We start from the raw sequence: 25,110 nt of genomic DNA on the forward strand, positions 1-25,110 counted from the left end.
TGCCGGAAGTGGTGGGTGCGCTTCCGGACGACCGCTGGGAGCTCTGGGGTCGTTGCAATTCTCGTCTCCCTGGTGGGGGCTCCCCCAGTCGGTGCCAAGGGTGGTTCGGGGTGAGTCCTTTCCGGACCCCCGGACTCGGGGCTCTGAGCTCACCCCGGATCGCGGTGCCCCAGGCAGCAGTGCTCAGGACCGGTCGATGGGCTGAAGCAGGGGGGTGGGGTGGGTTCTCCAGGGGGCTGGACCTAGGCCCTCCCAAGAAGCAGGGAGGCCAGTGCTGCGCGGGCCCGAGGGCCTGGGGACCTTCCCGGGTGGCAGCTGCCACGCCCCCTCCTTCCCGGTGCGAGCCAGCCGTGCTTGTGGTCTCTCCTCTCACCGCTTTTGGTCTCCGGGGTTGGGGCGTGGGTTAGGCAGAGACTCGGCAGTGGGAAACCTGCCTGGAACCCACGGGACGTGGGCAGATGTGTGCAAAGGACCCCCATTCGAGTAGTCCGAGCGACCGCTCTGAGATTTGGAATCTCACAATCGTTAGTGTAGGAAGGAGAACTTAGAAATGATGTCAGGGTTCCCCGCCCCCAACCTGATACAAGCACACACAAAACTTCACAGTGTGACTGGGCATTCCATTTAGTTTCTTTGAAGCCTCGGTGTCCTTGTCTGTAAAATGAGAATAACATTTGCAGCTCAGGAAGTTAAGGAATGCCCTTTATAAACCTTGTAGTACTAGAGAAATAAGTCTTATTATGAGTTGTCCCTGGTTGCCCCATTTAATTGCGAAGTTGGATTATTCTTTCCTTTCTATCCTTGCTCTATCATCTCACTCCTGCTCCCCCACCCCCCTTTCTCCCCCTTCCCACTCCCCTGCACACTCATTGGCTCATCTTTGAATGGTGAGGAGAGTTGTACCGCCAGACTTAATAAGATGTTTTCCTGACTAAGTCAAGTAGGAAGCTCGGTTAGCTCCTGGATCAGTGAGATTCAAAAATTGGTGGGGAGGGGGGTAGGATGGGATGAACTCATTCACCTGGTGTGTAGAAGTTCTTGCATTGGCCTAGATAAACACGTACATATGGGATATTGTAGCGATTAGCTACAAAAGGGCTAAGATTATATTGTTTCATTTGGACAGAACAGCCTTGGCACTACCTTGCTTACCATGGCTAAACCACCAAGCAAAGATTCTGGGCTAAAGGAGAAATTCAAGACTCTGTTGGGGCTGGGAACATCAAGACTTCCTAGATCCTCTGAGGGGAAGCAAACTGAATTTATCATCACTGCTGAAATTCTGAAGGTGAGTGACCTCCCTGCCTGATTTTTCTGCTGTTTCAGAAAGATGTAAGTAGGAAAATGGACTTGATTTGTTCTGAAATGTCCTGAGAGCTTAGTAATCAGCAACACTTATGGAAATATCCATCTAGGAAAAACTACTTTGTCTTGACTCTGATGATTCTGGTGATTTGAGACAGGAAAAACAAATTAGAATTTTCATGAGGCTATGGATCCAAATATGCCTGAGCTATTGAAAGTTGATAGTAGTAAGTTTACACCAGTGGCTTAGGATAGCAATTCATGACAAATCCTCATTTCAGGAAAAAATTGCCTCAGGCTTACCATGTGAAAATAAAGTTGCAGGTTTGCAGGAAGTACGGAGGGACTCCTATTAAAATGACATGGCTAATGGGGTAGATAGGGGTGGTTTGGGACTAGCACACCTAAAAGACTGGAGATGATTGATTACATTGCTTTCTCAACTTCTCTTCCCAGGAGCTCAGTGTAGAGTGTGGCTTGAGCAATCGGATTCGGACAATAGGTCATATCTGTGAAGCAGCAAAAACCAAGAAATTTGAAGAGGTATGTTTATGTCCAGGGGGAAAGGTAAAAAGATACAGTGCTGAACTCTTGTTAGAATCTGAGAGTTTCTAAACTTTAGAAATTGAAGAGATCTGAAGCTTCTCTACTTTCAGTGACAAGTAGAAAATTTTTTTTAAAATTTGAGTGACATGCTTATGGATTTGAACAGGCTGCTGAAGGGAAATAGAAAGGAAATTCTTAGCAGATATTGAGGCATTTCTTTGGTAGAGGAATTGTTTTACTAATCTCTAATCTGGGTTTTAGACTATTGTTAATGAGAAGTTCAAGAGGGGAAGTAGCCAAGAGTCTGGTTCAGTCAGGTCAAAAATGATAGATTTATAGAATGGCTTTAGAGGGGATCCTAGAGATCCCATCTCATCTCATTTCTGCATTTTTAGGGAGAGAAACTTAAGTGATTTGTGCTAGACCACTCAGTGAACTATTGGTAGAACTGTGACTAGCAAGGAAATTTCTTGACAAATTGAAGAGACTTGTCTTAACTTATAGGCAGCTAGGTGGTGCAGTAAATAGAGTGCCAGGGTTGCAGTTAGAAAGACTCATTTTTATGAATTCAACACTGGCTTCAAATACTGTGTGACCCTGGACAAATTACTTACTCTGTTTCCCTCAATTTCTTCTGCAAAATGAGCTGAAGAAGGAAATGACAAATCATTCCTATGTCTCTGCCAAGAAAGCCCCAAACAGGTAACAAAAAGTTAGATATGACTGAAGCACTACAACAGAAATGTCTTAATTTAACTTTAGCCATTCCACTTATTACCCTTGCAATCATAGAGGATTGTGGACACTTCATGTGAATTTCTAGCTATTGCAGAGGAGAAAAACTTGGTTTTATAGTTATGAAATGGAAAGAGACTCCAATTTAAGCTATTTTCTTTATCTTTGGTAATGACTTTTGGGATGATAGCTGAGATTATTGAGTCCAGAGCAGTAACTACCATCCCTTTTCTTTCTGTTTGCAGCATGCAGTAGAAGCTATCTGGAGAGCTGTAGCTGACATGTTACAGCCAGAGAGGCCAGCAGAAGCTCGGCATGCTGTTCTGTATCTTCTGAAGGCCATTATTCAGGGTCAGGTAAGTTGGTAGAGAAGAGGCCATTGACTTGCTGGAATAACTTGCCCTACTGTTCCCTTTCTTGGGTCTCTATTCTTTGAAATAAGTCTGTGAAGGGATTAGGAGATGTATATAAAGCACTTTGCAGACCTTCTAGCACCCCTATAAATAAATGTGAGCAATGGCAGTTACGTGATGCAGTAGGTGATGGTGGCTTTAGTGTCTGGAAGACTGGAGTCTTGAATTCATTCTCAGATACTCATTAGTTTAGTGAAGAGAAAACTGTTTTATCCTAGTTTCCTGATCTATAAGATGAGGATAATAATATCTACCTCATAGAGTTGTTGTGAGGATCAAGTGAGATTTGGAAATGACTTTGTAAACCTTAAAGTGTGATATCAGTATTAAATATTATTATCAGAAGTGGTAGAGTTAATATCAAGCTGATTCTTCTCTAACTCTTCTAAATGACTTTTGTACCACTTGCTTTTTGGGGAAGTATGTTTGGTAACTATATAACTGTGCTTGATAACTATAATAACTGTAGAAAAGGGAATCATATCTGAAGAGAGTAAGGAAGCTAAAGAGGCTGTTGCTGTCATTTTCTCAGCCTTTGCTCGACTACTGTTGTATTAAGCTTATTTGCATTATCCACTTAAGAGTTCTGGTGGAAGGGAGGACTCTGGAAAGATCTTAAAATGGGAATTGGGTGGGAAATGATGCCATAACTGGAGGGCTTAGTTCTGTGTTTTACTCACAGTCTCAATAGCTACTATTTGTGAGCTCTCTGGCGATTAAGGAATTACTAGGCACATATATTAGCAAGGTACAGAAAACTCAGCTTTTTTTTTTTTTTTTTTAAGGTTCATAGATTTAAAGTAGAAAGAGATCTTAGGTATATTTTGATCCAGACGCCTTATTTCAGTATACAGGGCTAGAAACTGAGACTTAGAGAAAGCAGAGTGGAAGTAACTTTTTTCTTTTCTCCTAGGGGGAACGCTTGGGTGTTCTCAGAGCACACCTGTTTAAGGTAATAAAAAATTATCCCTCCAATGAAGACCTGCATGAGAGACTTGAAGTTTTCAAGGCTCTCACTGACAATGGGAGATACATCACATATTTGGAAGAAGAACTGGGTAAGTTCATCTTAATTGTTTCTCTCTTCAGCTTGTACTTGGTTGTGTGGAGAGGAAGATGTTGTAGGTTGGTGGGCTACCAGGAGAGGGCAGTGGAGTCTGTGGCTGTGATTTGCTGGCCAAGGCAGTCTGGGTAAATATGGAGTTGGAAGAGACTTTAGAGTCACCAAGGTTGACCCATGCCTAACCCAGATTTTGAAACACCTCAGTGCTATTCCAGTCTTTTTCCAAACACTTTCTTCAAAATCTAACTGGCATCAAATCTTAGTGTAGTTGTGATGTAGAAGAGATATTAGTTAAGCTTCATTGGCATCCTACAGTTTTATCCCTGATCCACAGCATGCTAGGACAGACACTGCGTACTACTCACATTGTAATGTAGAATGTAATGTTCAGGCCCTCATTGCCCTTTCTTTTACTACAGTTATTTCCTAATTGATAAGGCCTGTAGTACCTTATTTCTGCAATGTGGCTTCCCAGCCCTGGCCCTAGCCCTAGTGTCAGCAAAGCAGGACTCTGTTGTTTTAGTACACTAGATCTTACAGCTACAGTGGGGTGAGGACACTCCTAACAGTTTCAGGGCAGAAAAGAGTGCTTGTGGTCAGATACCTAGAAGCATCTCTGAAAACAGGTTGGGACATTGTACCCTGCAGCCTTGAAATAGAACTCTACTTTAACAAAGAGTTAAAAGCCAAGTAATAGACTAGGAAAATGAGCAGAAAATAAAAACAGTTTCTGAGTATAGAAAATTATTGTGTTGACAAAGTAGATCAAAACACATTCAGAAGAAGATAACAAAGTCAAAGATCCTACATCCAAAGCCTCTAAGAAAAATAAATTTGGGCTCAGGTTATGGAAGAGCCCAAAAGGGATTTTGAAAATCAAGTAAGAGAGATAGACAAAAAGTTCGGAAAAGAATCAAAAAATTGGCCAAGATGGGAAAGGAGGTACAAAAGCTCACTGAGGAAAATTAGAATTGAGTTAAATGAATGCTAATGACTTTATGAGAAATCAAGAGACAATAAAGCACCCCTTCCCCCCAAACGAAAAAAACAAAACAAAACAATATCTCATTGGAAAAACAACTGACCTGGAAAATAGATTCAGGAGAGACAATTTAAAAATTATTGGTCTTATTGAAAGTCATGATCAAAAAAAAGGCTTGGATATCATTTTTCTTTTCTTTTTTTTTTCTTGACTCCTAATCTACCTCTTTATTTATTTATTTATTATAGCTTTTTATTTACAAGATATATGCATGGGTAATTTTTTTTTTTTTTTAGCATTGACCCTTGCAAAACCTTTTGTTCCAATTTTTCCCTTTCTTCCCCCCACCTGCTCCCCCAGATGGCAGGTAGAGCAATACATGTTAAATACTACACACACACACACACACACACACACACACACACACACACACACTTATTTTGCTGCACAAGAAGAATTGGACTTTGAAATAATGTAAAATTCACCTGAGAAGGAAATCAAAAATGCCAGCGGACAAAAACAGAGGGATTAGAAATGCTATGTTGTGGTTCACACTCACCTCTCAGAGTTCTTTCACTGGGTGTAGCTGGTTCTATTCATTATTGAACAAATGGAACTAATTTGGTTCATCTCACTGTTGAAAAGAACCACATCCATCAGAATTGATCATCATATAATATTGTTGTTGAAGTATATAATGATCTTAGTCCTGCTCATTTCACTCAACATCAGTTCATGTAAGTCTCTCCAGGCCTTTCTGAAATCTTCCTGTTGGTCATTTCTTACAGAACAATAATATTCCATAATATTCATATACCACAATTTATTCAGCCATTCTCTAATTAATGGGCATCTATTCAGTTTCCAGTTTCCAGCCATTACAAAGAAAGCTACACATACAGGTCCCTTTACCTTCTTTAAGATCTCTTTGGGATGTCAGCCCAGCAGTAACACTGCTGGATCAAAGGGTATGCACAGTTGGCTAACTTTTTGATCATCATTCCAAATTGCTCTCCAGAATGCTGGATCCATTCACAATTCCACCAACAATATACAGTGCTGGACATCATTTTTCAAGAAATTATCAAGGAAAGTATCAAGGAAAGCTACCCTGGTATTCTAGAACCAGAGGATAAAATAGAAATTGAAAGAATCCATCATTATTGTGAAAGAGATCCCAAGATGGAAACTCCCAGGAATATTATAACCAAATTTCAGAACTTCCAAGTTGAGGAGAAAATACTGCAAGTATCTAGAAATAAACAATTAAAGTATAGTAGTGCCACAGTCAGGATAACACAGCAGCTTTTACATTAGAGGACCCGAGGGCTTGAAATATGAGATTCTAAAGAGCAGTGAGATTGCAACCAAGAATTATCTACCAACAAAACTGAATATAATCCTTCAGTGGTCATTCAATGAAATAAAGGATTTTCAGGCATTTGTGATGAAAAGAATAGAGCTGAATGGAAAATTTGATTTTCAAATACAGGACTCAGAAGAAGCATAGGGAGGTAATCAGCAAAGTGATATCATAAGGGATTTAATGGGATTTATCAGTTTATATTCTACATGGAAGAATTATACTTGTAACTCATTAAAACTTTCTCATTATTATGTTAGTTAGCAGGAGTATGTGTATATATATATATATATATATATATATACACACACACACACAGAGGATATTGGTTTGAGTTGAATATGAATGGATATCTAAAAAAAATGATGAAATTAAGGGAGGAAAGAGGAATGTGTTGGGAGAAAGGGGAAGGGAGAAGTGAAATGCTGTAGAATATTTGTCATTAAAAAAAAAGTAAAAGTTTTTACAGTGGAAGTAAAGAGAAGAGTGAGTGAGTGAACCTTGCTCTCATCAGAATTGGCTCAAAGAGGAAATAACATAGACACTCAAAACATAGAAATCTATCTTACCCTGCATGAAAATAGGAGAGGAATAGGATAAAGGATTGGGGGAAGGTGATGAGAGAGGAGGCATATTGGAGGAGGGAATGGTCAATAGCAAAACACTTTTGAGGAGGGACAGAGTGAAAGGAGAGAGAGAATAAATAGGGGGAAATACAATTAAGAATAGTAATTGTAAAAAAAAATTTTGAAGCAAGTTTCTCTGATAAGGCTTTGTCTCTCAAACATAGAACTGAGTCAAATTTATAAAAAATAGTCATAACCAATTGATAAAAAATGATCAAAAGATATGATCTATGTCCAAAGGACTATAAATTCATGCATATTCTTTGACTTAACACCACCACTACCAAAAGAGATTTTTTTAAAAAAGGAAAATGACCTATACGTACAAAAATATTTAAAGTGGCTCTTCTCAGGGCAAAAAATTGGAAATTAAGGGGATGCCTATCAATTGGGGAATGGTTGAGTAATTGTGGTATGTGTCTGTAATGGAATATTATTGTTCTATGGTAAATGATGAACAAGATGCTCTCAGAAAAAATACTTGGAAAGTCCTCCATGAACTCAAGCAAAGTGAAACGTACTGTACACAAAATAATACCACTATTCTGGGATGACCAGCTTTGCTCTTCTTAGCAGTACAATAATCCACAATCCACAATGATCCACAACTACTCTGAAGGATTTATGAGGAAAAATCTTATCTATATTCAGAGAAGGAACTGATTGTGTCTGAATACAGACTGAAGCATTTTCTCTTTCTCTCTAGATGGTTTTTTTTCTCTCTCTCAACTTTGTTTTTCTTGAGGTTCTCCCCCCCCCCCTCCTGAGGGTGGGAGAGCAATGTTTTTCTTTTACATCATGACTTATGGAAATGTTTTGCATAACTTCACATGTGGTTTCTTAATTAGGGGTGAGAATAAGGGAGAGAACCTGGAACTCAAAATTTTAAAAAACAAATGTAAAAAAAAATTGTTTTAAATGTAACTTGGGAAATATTAATAAGTAAAATTTTTAAAAATGAATGTAGAAAACTAAAATACTATTGAAAATTTTTAAAGAATCATTTAGAGACAAATTATTGAGGTTGTTAGAGGAATACCAGTCTATATGAGGAAATTGGATGGATGGGAAAAAATTCTTGATGCTGTTTAGAGCTAACTGGTCTCATTTCCATCTCTTCTAGCTGACTTTGTCCTACAATGGATGGATATTGGCTTATCATCAGAATTTCTTCTAGTGCTTGTGAACCTGGTCAAATTTAATAGCTGTTACCTAGATGAATATATTGCTTCTATGGTTCAGTAAGATAACAATTTGAATGTTTTTGTTGCCATTTTTTTGATAATTTGGGGGTGGCTTTTCCCTCTCTGTCTTTCTAGGTTGAGTGAATTCTAGTCTAGGGAGGGAGGATGTTGATGGAGCCCCAGATATTAGTGGGGGAAATACAGGCATGTACTTCCTATTTACCTAAGTATTTAAAGGGTAACTGGGCATAGTAGTTTTAGTGATGGTGTTCTGGTCCTATCTATATAGAATAAGCTTCTACGGAAAGCTGGCTGAATAATTTATTTTTCCTGTGAAAAATATTCTGGTAACAACATGGTTTTTTCTTCCAATAGCATGATCTGTTTGCTCTGCATTCGTACTGCATCTTCTGTGGACATAGAGGTCAGTACCTCTGCTCTTTACTTTTTTCTGATTAACTATATTGGACAGAACAGGCCTTGGGCACTTAGAACTTTTTCATTGCTAAATTTTGAATCAGATCAGGCTGCTTTAGCAGTGTGAGAGTGAAAGTTGATAAAACAGTACTGGTAGACTAGAAAACAGCATAAAGAATATTTGGAAATCACTAAGTTAATCATATGTATTGTATTATATTCTTTCCATTCTCTTGGGGGAGAAGGTGTACAATGATCTTATCTTTACTCATTTTCTTCCTGAATCCTCCTTCTGCCACAGGTCTCCTTGCAAGTCCTAGATGCTGTTGTATGTTATAATTGCCTTCCCTCGGAGAGCCTCCCTGTGTTTATTATCACACTATGCCGGACCATTAATGTCAAAGAGCTCTGTGAGCCCTGCTGGAAGGTTGGAATTTTTAAGGCTTTTTTTTCTGGGAAAAATTTCTTCCTTAGGGAAAACTAGTAAACCAGGCACATGGATTGAGGATGGGATTAGGGCCATCTTGTCTTAAATGAGCTTCACTCTGAATCTTCATGGGAGCCACATAACAACCTATTTAATGGAAATTGATTATCATTTTGCCAGTCTGAGGAATTGAAGTTTTAGTGTATTATTCCCAAGATTTGAGACTCTTTCTGCTTCTCTATCTTTAGGATGAAAATAAAAACAAGGTTTTGATAAGTAACTGAAAATTAATATTTACCAGCTAATTTTTATTGCAGTGATTTTTTGCAAGGTTAGGAAAGAAGGAAGCACTTTTAAGGTCCCAGAAATATATACTAGTTATTTAAAAATCCTTTCAGTTTATACTAAAAAGGAATATATTGTACTCTACAGCTTATGCGCAATCTTTTGGGAACCCATTTGGGCCACAGTGCCATATGCAACATGTGTCGTATCATGGAGGACAGGTACGTAAAGTTTTATCATATGGGGTTGATACTAAAGAAAAATGAGAAACCAATGGTCATAACATTTAAATAAATGAAAACATAGTTATTAAAGCTTCTTCCATCAGTGTACAAAACCCACTGATGTTAGTGCTATTATTTTGGTTTGTTTTATAAGTTGCGTCTTCACTTGTATATTGCACTCAAGATTTCTTTCTTTCCTTTTTCACCTATAACTGCATAACTTCTAGTCTTTATTTTTGGTCTTCATTTTTATGTCCATTCTTCCTTACCACCGCCATCTCCCACTCCTTTGTCTGGTCTTAGCTTCTGTTCTTAAAAATTCCATGCGATCATTGGATAGAGGGTTGGTAATGGTACTTGGAGGAAACATAACACTAAGCTCTCTACTATATGTTTTGTACCTCTATTATAATTATGTTCTGTGCTTGGAAAATGGTTTTAGAGCCTACATGGAAGATGCCCCTTTGCTGAGAGGAGCAGTATTCTTTGTTGGGATGGCTCTTTGGGGAGCTCACAGACTATATTCACTCAAGAACTCACCTACATCCGTGTTGCCTTCTTTTTATGAGGTAAAGTGTTTCTTATGATTATAGAAATAAAGGCTTATATATTTGCTTAGTCTTTCCTGTATGCCATACCTCTCTGCTCAAAAGTAAAAAGGTTTTAGAGAGTCAACATCATGGTATCTGAGGTGATATCTTTACAGACTTGCTTTAATTAATGTTATTTTAAAATATGATAAATATTGTTTGATAGAGAAAAATAGCTAAACAATTTCATACTTTTTTGCATAATTCCAAATTACTTTCTAAAACTGTAAGGCTAATTTACAACACCATCAATAATTCATTAGCATGTGTGCCTGTTTTCCTACAGCTGAATTGGGCAGTTAGGTGATAAACTGGATAGAGCACTTAACTTGAAATTAGGAATATCTGAGGTCAAATCTGACCTCAGACCCTTACTAGGTATGTGACCTTGGGCAATAAATTTACCTCTTATTAGCCTCAATTTCTTATTTGTGAAATGGGAATATATTGCAGAAGGAAATGACAAACCACTTCAAAATCTCTGCTAAGAAAGTCCATGGAGTTGCATAGAGTCAAATGTTATTGAACAGCAACAAATATCCTATAGCCTCTCCAACATTAAATATTTCCCTGTTTTATCACATTTGCCAATTTGAGGCAGATTTGAAGTGGGGTGAAATTTCAGGATTGTTTTAACTTTAATTGCTCTGATTTTTAGTAATTTTGAATTTTTTTTTCAGATAGTTGTTGATAGTTTGTGTTTCCTCTCATGAAAATTATATACTTTGATCACTTCCTCTTGGAGAATAATGACTTTTAGATTTTTTCATTTTGTGATGTTGTGTCAATTCCCTAAAGATTTGGATGCCAGATTTTTATCTGAAATGTTTGATTTTTCCCTAATCCATCTTTTCTTCCAGTTACATTGATTTTATTTATGCAAAACTCTTTTTATATAATCATTATTAGGTTCTATAATTCTTCTTTCTTTTTATTAAAACTTTTTATTTTCAAAACATATGCATAAATAATTTTCAACATTAATCCTTGTAAACCCTTATATTCCAATTTTTTCCCTCCCTTCCCCTCTCCCCTCCTCATTCCTTCCCCTCCCCCCCCCCCATGGTAAGTAATCAATATATGTTAAACATGTGCACTTTTTCTATACATATTTCTGCAATTATAATGTTGCACAAGAAATATTAAATCAAAAAAGAAAAAATGAAAACAACCACCAAAATGTAAGCAAATAATAACAAAAAAGGTGAAAATCCTATGTTGTGATCTACACTCAGTCTCCACAATCCTCTCTCTAGATGCAGATGGCTCTTTTCATCACAAGACCATTGGAACTGACCTGAATCACTTCGTTTTTGAAAAGAGCCACATCTGTCAGAATTGATCATCTATTCTATAGTTCTTTTTTTTATTTTATCCTTTCTTGGTTTGAGTATTAGAATTTGTCTTTCTTTTTATCTTTTCTTTTTATCCTTTTTAAAAAATATAATAATAGCTTTTTATTTTTCCAAATACATGCAAAGATAGTTTTAAACATTCACCCTTGCAAAACCTTATGTTCCAATTATTTTTCTTTCCCCCCACTCCCCCAGATGGTAAGCAATCCAATATAGGTTAAACATGTTGAATAACTTATCTTTCACATGATGAAGTCTGTCTGATAAGGCACTTTTTTTACTTATGAAAAGACCATACATAGGGTGAGAATTAATTTTTTTAATTGCTTAATCAGCTCACTTTTTTGTAATCAACAAAAGATGATAAATTTTACTTAAACCTCTCTCTTTATTTTCCCTAATTACTTTTATTTATGTCTTTTTAATATCAAAGCTATTTACAAATATATCCCCTTACTGAATCTGAAATGTGACCAAGATAAATTAAAGCAAAATTTAACTATATTCCAGTGTTATAATCAACATTTCTCAAGCATGGCTGTCTAGTTTTTTATCAAGAGGAATGAGTTGTTTTTTCTTACATCTTCATCTCTTCTTCCCCTCTTAAAATTCCTTATTTTACCTCATAAGTGTGCTTAAGAACCAGTTCCTACATTACTATTTACATGAATTATTTCCTGCTCCCCTCTCCATTTATTATGTAGTTATTTTATATTTATTTTATATGTACTTTATTCCTCTCTTAAGAGACTTTCACTTTTTGTCCTTGTAGATCTCTAGTACCTCACATATAGGAGGTGCTTAGTAAATATTTGACTTGACTGACTGACTTTTTATCTGGGACAAAATTGGTCTCTGCAGTTAACCTTAGTTCATCAGCAACTTAGCATTATTTTCATTTATACTATTGTAGTCTTCATGTGTCTCTGAATTCTTCTATTATTCATTACTTATGGTATAATATTCTTTGTATATATGTATGTATGATCAGAGTTTGTACATTCATTTCCCAATTAAAATGTATCCCCTTTGTTTCCCGTTTTTTCCTATCACAAAAAACTTCTATTACTATTTTGTTACATATGGGACCTTTCTTTTTGTTATTGATTTCTTTTGGGATAAATGCCCAGTAGTGGGATGATTAAACCTACATTCTGATTTAGCAGCTTTTCTTAAACAATTCCAAATCGTTTGCCAGAATAGTTGGACACAACTATCACAGAGATGAGTCACCAGTAGTATATTATTAATGTGTCTGTTTCCCTATAGTCCATCCAAAATTTATTATTGTCTTTTTAAAAAATCATATTCTATTTGAGCAAAAACTTAAATTGTTTTAATTTATATTTTTATCATTAGTGCTTTGAAGCAATTGTTCACATGACTAACATTTTCATTTTCTTTTGAGAATTGTTTTATCATATCTTTTGATATTTAATGAAAAAAAGCTGTTGGTTTTAATATATTTGTGTTAGTTTCCTATAGATCTTGGGCTTTCTTCAGAAGTTTTGATGTGAAGTTTATTTTTAATCAATCAGTAGTTTATGTTCTTATTCTAATTACATTGATTTTATATAAAACCCCTTTTTAAAATTTTTGTTATAAAAATTACTTGTTCTGTTTGTTACAATTAACCTTCTTCATTTGGTCATGAATTCTTTCTCACCCATTTATCTCATCTTGCCTCCTGCATCACAAGAAGCAGCTTGATATAGAGGATGAAAGTTGGCCTTGGAGCCAAAAAGAGCTAGGTTGCAGTCCCCATTCTGAGGCTTATTGACTATGTGCCCCTGGAAATGTCTTTGGAGCTCTAAGTACTCCAGGCAGCTCTATAAAGCAGCAAACTGCAGAAGGGAGGTTGGTGTTTCCTTCTCTGAAAGTTCCTGTGCTGGGGCAATACACATCCTGTCCCTCTCCCTGGTAGAGAAAAAGGTCTTTTTCTTCTGTAACCTCTAACTGCTTTACATGACTTAGGTACCAACATTTTCTCACATTGTTTGTGATCATAGTCACAATGCTGCCTTCAAGTTCCTGTTGTGTTTTATGGCTTTCAGAGTACTTAAACATACATCATCTTCCTTTGATCGTCACAAGAGCCCTTTAGAGAAAGGTCTAGTAGGTACCACTCCCATTTTCTGATAAAGATTCTAAGGTTCCCAGAGATTGAGTAATGTTTCCCAAATTATAGCTTTGATGGTAGCAGGATGAACACTGGAAGCCAGGCTCTAAGTCTTGGTCACATTCTTTCCATTGGATTGTGTTGTTAGGAAGATATGGGGGAGAATCTGTAGTCTGCTCAAGATTTTCAGCTGTCCCTGATTCTCTTTGCATGTGGGTTTTGGGACACCACTAGTCTCCCAGAATCCAGAGCAGAATCCATTTCTTTGTGAAGTGACTGTTACTGATAACAACTGCCTTTTTCCCCATTTTGATTAAGTTTTTAAAACTAGATTCTGTTCTGAAAATGAACTCATTTGCAGTATAGGCATTCAACTAGCATCTTCTTTGTGGCAGGAACATGGAATAAAAAATTGTACAAGAGGGACAACTAGATGGTACAGTGGATAGAGCACTAGCCTTGAAGTCAGGAGGACCTAAGTTCAAATCTGGCCTCAGACACTTAACACTTCCTAGTTGTGTGACCCTGGGCAAGTCATTTAAGCCTAATTGCCTCAGCAAAACAAAAACAAAACAAAAAAAGAATTGTACAAGGTTCTGGGAACACATATACAAAGAAAATGAAACAAACTTTAATTTCAAGAAATTTTAATTCTGTAAGGAGAATGAGAGAAAGATGTACTTATACAACGATATATAGAATAAGTAAAAAGCAAAGCAATTGTCAAGGATGAGCATTAGCAATGGGGTGAAGGGTAAGGGACTGCAGAAAGGCTTCATTTAGAAAATGTTGCTTGACCTAGATTTGGAAGGAAGAAAAAGATTTTCAGAGTTGGGAGAGAAGGAACTGAGGCATGGGGGGGATGGTCAGTTTAAGGGCATGGAAACAAAAGATGGCCTCCCATGTGAGAAAAACAAGCAGAAGATTTGTACAGTTAGACCATAGAATGTGAGAAAGGAACTAATGCAAAATGAAGGTGAAAAGATAGGATGAGGCTAAATTGTAAAAGACTTTAGCTTTAAGCTAAACAAGAGTTTATAGTTTATCCTAGAAACAGTAGTGACCCACTAGGGTTTAAGTAGGGAACTAATATGTTCATATTTGCGCTTAAGGAAAATCACTTTAGCTACTATGTGGAGGGATAGATTAGAGTGAGGAAAGACTTGAGAAAGGGAAGTAAATTAGGAAGTTATAGTAGGCAAAAGATGATGAAGGTCTGAACTGAGGTTGATAAGAAGCGATAAAGGGAATGTATAAGAGATTGGAGGTAGAAATGGCAAGATTTGGTAACTGGTTGGATATGTGGAGTGAGAAGGAATGAAGAGTCAAGGATTATAATGAGGTCACAAACTTGGGAGACCAGAAAAATAGCATTGCTACTAAAAATAGGGAAGTTTGGGAAAAGAGCTGGGTTTTATGGGAAAGATAATGAGTTCTGTTTTGGACATTTTGAATTTTAGCCATCTTTGAGATAACCTTTGAAACAGCCAATGAACATTTAGTATTGTGGGACTAAAACTCAGACTAGGGCTGAATGTATAAATGTCTGTGAGTCAACTACATGGAGGGATACTTAAACTTGTGGAAGCTGATGACATCACTAAGGGAAAAATGTATAAAGAGAAAAGAGAAGAGGGTCCAGGGACACTCCCATTGGGATAGGGGTTATGACCGAGCAAAAGAAGATTTAGAAGGTATAATGAGACGAGTAGCTGGAGAACCAGGAGAGAGGATCCAGGAGAAAAGTGTGGTAACAGTGCCATATGCACTCAAAGATTAGGGCTGAATAAAAACTGTGAGACTTCACAAATAAGAAATTGTTGGGAACTTGGGGAAGAGTAGTTTCAGTTAAGCTAAGAGCTAGATTAATTACAAAGGGTTGAAGAGTAAGTAGAGAGAAGGAAAGATAGTAAATGTTGATAGCTATTTCTAGGCTATTTCTAGGAGTTTGAGAAAGGGAAGAAAGTTACAGTTAAGGTGATAGTAAGGTCTAGAAGTCTTAAGGATTGGGGAAACAGGTATATTTAAAAGTACTAAATAAGGAAGAAACCAATAGATAGGGAGAGGTTTAATTTTAGAGGGAATAATTGCCAGGGTAATCTGTTGGAGAAGATAAGAGGGAATGGGATCAAGGATATATACATATAGAGGGGTGAGCCTTGGCAAAGAGAAGGGCTCCCTATTATCTATGTGGGCAAATGGAGACTAGAAGAAAGGAAGAGAGAGTGGAGGATAATGTCCAGGTGTTTTTAGTTGAAATGTTTAATGCAATTAAATGTCAAATGAGTTGTGAGTTGTCCCTTCTCAAGTGTCTGGCCCCCATGATCCCAAGGTTATGATAACTTTCAGGAGCTTCAGGCCAGTGATCTAGAAACTGCTGACTTTGGAACATTCAATAGGAAATTGTTTTTTAGGCCATGACTTGTCCCAATGAAGTGGTATCATATGAGATAGTCCTGTCTGTGACCAGACTTGTGAAGAAGTACAGAAAGGAGCTACAAGCTGTCACATGGGACATTCTTCTAAAGATTATTGAGCGACTTCTACAGCAATTGCAGGTGAGTACAGAGGGAAAATTTCAGCCAAAGTAACCAGTGTTACTTTGTTCTAATAGACATTCTAATTTGTATTCATCCACAAGAGTGAGTTTTATCCTTTTGGTTAGCTATAGTTGAGATTTTTTTTTCTCTTGTTCAGTTTCTTTAGATTCCAGAACCTGTAGTAGATATTCTTTTATTTACTTTCAATAAGGACAAATCCTAAACTTTTGTGAGTGAGTTTAAATTTTGGAAGCCACCATCATTTAGAGTTCATTGAATTAAATGGAAAATTTATATTGGGAAATGCCTTTTTTTTTTTTTTTTTTGACCAAAAAATGAGTTGTAAAAAAATAGATTGTTTAGAAAAAAGGGACCAATCCCTTATTAACTGGTCTTGAAGTTGAATTCTATCCTAGGTAATTTGACATTATAATAGGCAAGAGAATTAGTCTAACCCCTACATTTTACATGTGGGAAAACTGAGACTTTGCAAGGTAAAAAAAATTACCTGGTATCAGACAAGAACTGGAGAGCCAAGCTTTGCATGCTGCTCTTCTGTTTAAGTCAGACATTCTTTCTACTATCTTAAAGACCTACAAAGTAATAAAACTGGTATTTTTGTTTCTTTTCTTTTCTTTTTTTTTTTATTAAAGCTTTTTATTTACAAAGCATATGCATGGGTAATTTTTCCAACATTGATCCTTGCGTTACCTTTTGTTGCAGATTTCCCCTTCCTTCTCCCAGCCCCCTCCCCTAGCTGGCAGGTAGTCCAATACATGTTAAATATGTTGAAATACACGTTAGATCCAATATATGTATACATATTTATACAGTTATCTTGTTGTGCAAGAAAAATCAGATCAAGAAGGAAGAAAAAAAAAACAAAAAGAAAACAAAATGCAAGCAAATAACAACAGAGAGAGAGAGAGAATGCTTTGTTGTGTTCCACACTCTGTTCCCATGGTTCTCTGGATGTAGATGATTCTTCATCACTGCATAAATGGAACTGGTTTGAATCATCTCAATATTGAGGAGAGTCATGTCCATCAGAATTGATTGTTATATAGGCTTGTTGTTGCCATGTATAATGATCTCCTGGTTCTGCTCATTTCATTTAACATCAATTCATGTAGGCCTCTCCAGGCCTCTCTGAAATCATCCTGTTGGTCATTTCTTTTCTTTTCTTTTCAATAGTTTTTTATTTACAAGTTATATGCATGGATAATTTTACAGCATTGACAATTGCCAAATCTTTTGTTCCAATTTTTCCCCTCCTTCTCCCTACCCCCTCCCCTAGATGGCAAGATGACCAGTAGATGTTAAATATATTGAAGTATAAATTAGATACACAATAAATATACATGACCAAACAGTTATTTTTCTGTACAAAAAGAATCGGACTCTGAAATATTGTACAATTAGCCTGTGAAGGAAATCCAAAGTGCAGACAGGCAAAAATATAGGGATTGGGAATTCAGTGTAATGGTTCTTAGTCATCTCCCAGAATTCTTTCGCTGGGTATAGCCAGTTCAGTTCATTACTGCTCCATTGGAACTGATTTGGTTCATCTCATTGTTGAAGAGGGCCACATCCATCAGAATTGATCATCATATAGTATTGTTGTTGAAGTATATAATGATCTCCTGGCCCTGCTTGTTTCAATCAGCATCAGTTTGTGTAAGTCTCTCCAGGCCTCTCTGAAATCATCCTGTTGGTCATTTCTTACCGAACAATAATATTCCATAATATTCATAAACCACAATTTATTCAGCCATTCTCCAATTGATGGCTATCCACTCAGTTTCCAGTTTCTGCCACTACAAAAAGGGCTGCCACAAACAATTTTGCACATGTAGGTCCCTTTCCCTCCTTTAAGTTATCTTTAGATATAAGTACAGTGGTAACACTGATGGATCAAAGGGGATGCAAGTTTGATAACTTTTTGAGCATAGTTCCAAATTGCTCTCCAGAATGGTGGATCCATTCACAGTTCCACTAACAATATATCAATGTCCCAGTAAAACTGGTATTTTTGAAAAATTCAGAAATTGATTCTTGAAGTTCACTACTAGAAAAGAGCCCAGGTCTGGTCTGAGCAAAGTTTGCTTTATTGCAACAAATGTGCAGCCTCCAAAGGGGGGTACTGTGAAAGGGACTAAATTATACTCATTGACGTATGTAGAAGTCCTAGGTTTGAAAAAGAAATGGATAAAAGTAGTTACATTAATTTATAATCATACTTTGTAACTTAAACTATACTTCATACTTTTGGTTCAGTGGTTACATAGGATTTAATATTTAAATGAGAAGGATCTTAGTGAACAGACAAAACAGGTCTGCTGGCCTCAGGGTTGTTATATGTAAGATGGTTGTAATAGTAACACTGTATTTTGTATACAAGTAATTCTGATAATGAAGTGCTTTTTGACTTGAGGAAAGGATTTAGGTAACATATCCAAAGAAGCTTGATCTCGCCTACTTGATGGCTGGTTCTTGCTTAGATGCCTTAGCAGTACTTATTTGTTGCTACTTAGTGTAAGTTGTCTATTCCCTTACTGTTCTAAAGAAGACTGTGTACGAAATCCCCTGCCCAAGTGTGGAAGAATGGCTGTTGAGAAGATGCTTATATTCTAAGTGGTATAGTACCTTGGTACTCTCTTCTCCCTCTCTTTCCCTTGTTGCTAGCTTAATCATCTTCTGTCCTATGATGTAGGGGAAACATAAAACAGAGGAGGTAATGCCTCTACTATTATTCCCAAGCACTGCATTAGTGCCTGGGCCATAAGAGAAAGGGAAGAGGGACATGCAATTGGTGTCAGGGCTAAATTTGATCTGTATAGTATAAAAGTTCAGCAGTCCTGGAGCAATAGAAAAGATCTTATCTTGATGGCACATAAACCACTTGACAATTTTGTATTACAGAGTATAGAGAGCCAAGAGCTCAAAACTATTGTTCATGATTTGTTGACTACTGTGGAAGAGCTCTGTGATCAGAATGAATTCCATGGCTCAGAGGAAAGATTCTTTGAACTTGTTGAGAGATGTGCCGATCAGCGACCTGTAAGAGCATTTTCTTCAAATTCCTCTTTTTTGCCCTGTTTCCCCAATCTCATTTTTCCCCTGGAGCTTTTTCTTTTATGAAGAATGTATACTCTGGGGGAGGAGGAAGATGGTAGGAGCCCTAAATGGGTGGGATGAAGATAGGTAAACAAGGGCAGTTTGATGTGAGGTCCCATCTCTGAAGAGCTAATGACCAGGAAGGTCAGAAATCACGTTGGTTTGGCTCCCTGCCTGCTTTTTTGCACCCAAATTTTGCAAGATTTATGTTTCACTTGGGAATTATACCAGGATTTCTGTGAAACTCAATTATCATGTCAATTGAAGGGTACTGCAGTAGCCTAACCATCAATTTCTTCCCACCTGTGTGGAGGAAGTTGAAGGGGTAAGTTCTGAGATTTTGTTGCTACCCTGGAGCTCCTGCCTTTAGCACATCTGCTTCCCACACTGCATTCAGCATTTTTTCCAGAAAAATACAACTTGAGACCAAGATTTTTTCATATTTTTTTTCCTCTTTAATTTTCATTGCTGCCACTTCACTGCCTTTGTTCTCAATGAATCATAGGTGGTGGTGATTGCCAAGAGGTTAATCTAACCTAGCAAATTTGTGTAACTGTCCAGATTAGCAATAAGGGGACATGTTTATTTGAAAGCTGCTTCTAAAAGAGGAAAAAGTTTTGATGGTTGAAGCAATTTTGTTAATACAAAAGTTTCTTTCTTTTTGACAGGAATCCTCCCTTTTAAACTTAATAACATATAGAGCTCAGTCAATTCATCCTGCCAAGGATGGCTGGATTCATAATTTACAGTTACTAATGGAGAGATTCTTCAGGTAGGTAAAATCTTCACAATTGTTGTTTTCAGAACTTACCTATTTAAATCCCTGAATTTTAGATCTTAGAAATAGAGAATGACAACATTAATTTTAAATGCCTGGCCTCAAGATGCTTCTGCTGAATATGGTTTTTATGAATTTTTAACAGGAAGATTTTTTTTTTTTAACAAATAAAGATTTGGTTTCCAAGTGGTCAGATTTCATTTACAAAACTGTTGCATTAATTTTAGACACTCAGAGACAATCATGTTTTTAAAACTGCCAGAACACATTTCTTTTCTGCTAAATTTGGATTCCCAATTCAGTAATTGGAAATCTGTTTGTAGAATATAGTCATAATATTATGAACAGAATTTAATCTGTTTCTAATGTTGATGATCTGAAAATTGACCAAGGCCTTTACTTTGCTGGCTCCTTTCAGTATTTTCATGCTCAAGTACATTATGGAGACTGCTTGATGAATTCTTGAGGTTTAGAATGTGAATATTCACACATATTGCTATATATGAATATGAGAAAGGTGGGAACATCTGCTCTGTTGTTTTTGTCTTCAGTAAACTTCATTCATTTGCACTTGCTTTTCCCTTTAGGAATGAGACCCGCAGTGCTGTGCGCATTAAAGTGTTGGATGTTTTGTCCTTTGTTCTGAGCATTAACAGCCAGTTTTATGAGGTGTGTATTTCATGAGTGTTCCTGAGGAAGCTCAGGACAGGCCATGAGAACAGAGAGGGTGCATGGGGTTGAGAACATACTGAGTGCAGGCTGCTTGTGATTCGTCCTTCATTCTTGAGGAAGACTGATGATATCATGGGGCGTTGGCTTGACTTTTGAGTGAATTGGATTTAAGTGAAGCAGAGCTCATACTATTGCCAGCTTCATTTTCTTCTCTAGAATCATCATGTTCAATGATAAGACATAAGACAAGATGACTACTGATTCCTGGGATTCAATGGGTGAACTTGGCCTTTCTAAATTACGGTCTTTTCTAGGCTTGGCCAAAGAAAATATGTCAGGGACAACTCGGTGCTACAGTGGTTAGAGCACTGGGCCTGGAATCAGGCCTGCCTTAGATACTTACTAGCTATGTGATCCCAGACAAGTCATTTTACCTGTGTGCCTCAGTTTCATCTTCTATAAAATGGGGATAATAATAATAGCACCAACTTTTCAGGGCTGTTCTGAGTATCATGAGAGATAGTATTTGTAAATCACTTGGCACTGTATTTGCCACATAGTAGATACTATATAAATGTCAGCTATTATTATTAGGTTTATCCCTAACCACTGAGGGACCTTTTCTGCAGATTCCAGTTTTATTCTACTCAGGCATGCTCTGGTTAGGTGCTGTCCTTGCCCTTTTAAAAGTTACTGTATCTTTGTGATAACTTAATCCTTTTCTTTATAGAGATTTACAATTTAGACCTTGTAATACATTTGTTTTAAAAGTCTTCTTCTTGAAATCTGGTAAAAGAAGGATGTAGATGGTTTGGTCTTAGACGTATCTTTTTTTGGTCTATCTAACTTGGAGGTTTGGATGCTTATCCTTCCTTATGTATCCCACATCTGTCTGGTGATTACAAAGTTGTTCTCCATGCCCTCTGATAAAATCTGGTAGATATATCAGGGCACTTGTAAAGAGTATCATGGGAAGTAGTGGTGGCACTTCTGGCTTTGCAAGTTGTGCCCTTTGTAGGTCTTTAGGTTATTCTCTTTGGGTGAATACCATTCTTTTTTTGTCTGTTTTTTGGCATCATTCTCTTAAATCCTGATTTTCTTTACAAAGAAAAGACTTTGGGAATATTTTTCTGACTCCATAAGTTGATTTTTTAGCTTTCTAAAGTCTTGAATAAATGATGTTTCTAAATGAGATCTGATAAACTAATGCCACTCATAATAGTAGATATTGCTTATAACTATATTCTTTCTTGCCATAGGAGGAGCTGATTAACATGGTAGTCATCTCACAACTAGCCCACATTCCTGAGGACAAAGACCACCAAGTCCGAAAACTAGCTACTCAGCTGCTGGTGGACCTGGCAGAATGCTGTCATACTCATCACTTTAACAGTTTGCTGGATATCATTGAAAAGGTAGGATCTTCTCAAAATTGGAGATGTTACTTAGGCACAAATTGTGCCTGAGGCAAACTATCTGACACAGACATTGCTCCAAGTCCAGGCAGTGAATGCATATATGCCTATGTACCCTCTGAAGCCCCTGTCTTAATTGACATGAAAATCTTGTACATTTATTGAAGTGAGAGAAACCAACTTTTTTTTTTAAAAGGACAAGGGAAGACTGAGCTAATCGGCTTGATAATAGGAGCACAAGTTTGAGAAAGACTGAAGTAATAGTTGTGAGTTCAGTATTAAAAAAAAATATATACATATTTTTATAGGTAATTGCACGTTCACTTTCTCCTCCTCCTGAATTGGAAGACCGGGACTTAGCTTCATATTCAGCTTCCTTAGAAGATGTGAAAACTGCTGTACTTGGTCTACTGGTTATCCTTCAGGTGAGTTCTTTAGAACAAGGCTCCTTAAACTTTAAGCTTCTTAAACTTCAAGAAAAACTTCCTTTTCCCAGAAACATTTTTACATGGCCCGAGGTATTTAGGTATATAAAATTGGTATACGAATCAAACATTTATTGATAATACATCTTTTTTTTTATTTTTATGATAGCTTTTTATTTACAAATATATGCATAAGTAATTTTTCAGCATTGACAATTGCAAATCCTTTTGTTCCAATTTTTCCCCTCCTTCTCCCCATCCTTTCCCCAAGATGGCAGGTTGACCACTACATGTTAAATATGTTAAAGTATAAGTTAAATACAATATATATATATACATATCCAAACAGTTATTTTGCTGTATAAAAAGAGTTGGATTTTGCCTGTGAAGAAAATCAAAAATGCAGGCGGACAAAAATAGAGGGATTGGGAATTCCATGTAGTGGTTCATAGTCATCTCCCAGAGTTCTTTCCCTGGGTGTAGCTGATTCAGTTCATTACTGCTCTATGGGAACTGATTTGGTTCATCTCATTGTTGAAGAGGGCCACATCCATCAGAATTGATCATCATATAGTATTGTTGTTGAAGTAAATAATGATCTTCTGGTCCTGCTAATTTCACTCAGCATCAGTTCATGTAGGTCTCTTCAGGCTTTTCTGAAATCATCCTGTTGGTCATTTCCTACCGAACAATAATATTTCATAATATTCATATACCACAATTTATTCAGCTATTCTCCAATTGATGGGCATCCACTCAGTTTCCAGTTTCTGGCCACTACAAAGAGGGCTGCCTTGAACATTCTTGCACATAGAGATCCCTTTCTCTTTTTTAAAATCTCTTTGGGATATAAGCCCAGTAGTAACACTGCTGGGTCAAAGGGTATGCACAGTTTGATAGCTTTTTGAGCATAGTTCCCAAATTGCTCTCCAGAATGGCTGGATGTATTCACAATATTGATAATACATCTTAAAGAAATTTGTTTAATATAATTCTTTGGGGATTGTATGATTTTCCCACCTATTAAAGATGAAAGCACATTTGTATACTAATGAGATGGATGTGCTTGTTTATTTTTACATATAGAATTAAATCTTAGCAGAATACTTGATACTTTTTATTGTTGCCGAATTTTTTGTGCTCCCCACATTCAATTACATGATCCCTGCAAGGGATTGTGACCCGTAGTTTAAGAAGCTTTGCTCTAGAAAGGGAGCTTTAGAAATTTCATCCATTCTTTTCTGGAAAAAGTTTTCTAATTTGAATCTGACTGCTTTCTTAGGATTTCAATCTCTGTGATTACCTTCTCTCTGAAGATGTCTGTGAAGGTGAATGCATCTCAGTAGGCCTGTATCTGTCCTGTTAAAATTCTCTGTTATAATTCTCTATCTATATTCCAGTGACTGTTTAGGTTCTTCTCTAGGTGGTCCATGACCTAGCTTCTTTTTTTTTTTTTTTCTTTTTTCTTTTTTTTTTTTTTATTTATTTTTATTTTATTTTATTTAATAATAACTTTGTATTGACAGAATCCATGCCAGGATAATTTTTACACGACATTATCCCTTGCAATCACTTATGTTTCGTTTTTTCCCCTCCCTTCCTCCTCCTCCCCCCCCCCCCCAAGATGGCAAGCAGTCCTATATATGTTAAATATGTTGCAGTATATCCTAGATACAATACATATTGGTAAAAATAACTCGGGAAGAAAATCAAAAATGCAAATAGTTCACATTCATTTCCCAATGTTCCTTCTTTGGGTGTAGCTGTTTCTGTCCATCAATTATCCAATGAAACTCAGTTAAGTCTCTTTGTCAGAGAAATCCACTTCCATCAGAATACATCCTCATACAATATCGTTGTCGAAGTGTATAATGATCTCCTGGTTCTGCTCATCTCACTTAGCATCAGTCCATGTAGGTCTCTCCAAGCCTCTCTGTATTCATCCTGCTGGCATGACCTAGCTTCTTAATGACTACCAAACACTTGTTCTCCAGTACAGCTGGGAAATAAGCTATTCTGATTTTCTGAGTAGTCCTCTTAATACTAAGTTATTGTTCAGAGATTACTAATTTTCTAAGAATTAGACAAGACCAGTATTTTCTTCTTTTTCTTTCTTTTTTTTTAAAGTGAGGCAATTGGGGTTAAATGAATTTTGCCCAGTGTCATACAGCTAGTAAGTATTAAATGTCTGAGGCTAGATTTGAACTCTGGTCCTTTTGAGTCCAGGACCAACACTATCCAGTGTGCCATCTGGCTGCCTGCAGTATTTACTTCTTAACATACTGTCTTTCCTTGTTCAGAAAAGACTTCAAGATCAGTGTTTTGAAGATAATTTTCATCACTTCTAACATCAATTAATAGTAACTAATATGAAAAGCTGTTAAGATTAACAAAAATGGAGGGCAACTTGGGGGCACAATGAATAGAACACCTGCCCTAAAATCAGGAAGACCTTAGTTCAAATCTGGCCTCAGACACTTAATACTTCCTAGCTGTGTGACCCTGGGCAAGTCACTTAACCCCAATTGC

At 36.9% G+C, this 25,110-nt stretch overlaps 1 protein-coding gene across 8 annotated transcripts in view; it reads left to right on the plus strand.

The window, feature by feature from the left end:
- Positions 1 to 20: 20 nt before the first annotated feature.
- The window catches only part of TSC2 (TSC complex subunit 2), a 59,750-nt gene continuing 34,660 nt past the window's right edge, over positions 21 to 25,110 (plus strand). For 7 of the 8 annotated variants that reach the window (XM_051969493.1, XM_051969498.1, XM_051969496.1 and 4 more), the window contains exons 1-16: positions 24 to 110; positions 1,127 to 1,288; positions 1,762 to 1,848; positions 2,832 to 2,942; positions 3,913 to 4,057; positions 8,157 to 8,274; positions 8,593 to 8,641; positions 8,936 to 9,061; positions 9,494 to 9,567; positions 10,013 to 10,139; positions 16,049 to 16,192; positions 19,097 to 19,234; positions 19,960 to 20,063; positions 20,657 to 20,738; positions 22,001 to 22,156; positions 22,465 to 22,581. In XM_051969493.1, coding sequence (XP_051825453.1) covers positions 1,154 to 1,288; positions 1,762 to 1,848; positions 2,832 to 2,942; positions 3,913 to 4,057; positions 8,157 to 8,274; positions 8,593 to 8,641; positions 8,936 to 9,061; positions 9,494 to 9,567; positions 10,013 to 10,139; positions 16,049 to 16,192; positions 19,097 to 19,234; positions 19,960 to 20,063; positions 20,657 to 20,738; positions 22,001 to 22,156; positions 22,465 to 22,581 — 1,713 coding nt within the window. In that variant the 5' untranslated portion in view covers positions 24 to 110; positions 1,127 to 1,153. Of the gene's footprint in view, positions 111 to 1,126; positions 1,289 to 1,761; positions 1,849 to 2,831; positions 2,943 to 3,912; positions 4,058 to 8,156; positions 8,275 to 8,592; positions 8,642 to 8,935; positions 9,062 to 9,493; positions 9,568 to 10,012; positions 10,140 to 16,048; positions 16,193 to 19,096; positions 19,235 to 19,959; positions 20,064 to 20,656; positions 20,739 to 22,000; positions 22,157 to 22,464; positions 22,582 to 25,110 lie in introns of all 8 variants that reach the window. The other variant, XM_051969494.1, reaches the window with a different exon arrangement.

Source organism: Antechinus flavipes, chromosome 1, assembly GCF_016432865.1.
Source record: "Antechinus flavipes isolate AdamAnt ecotype Samford, QLD, Australia chromosome 1, AdamAnt_v2, whole genome shotgun sequence".
NCBI lineage: Eukaryota > Metazoa > Chordata > Mammalia > Dasyuromorphia > Dasyuridae > Antechinus > Antechinus flavipes.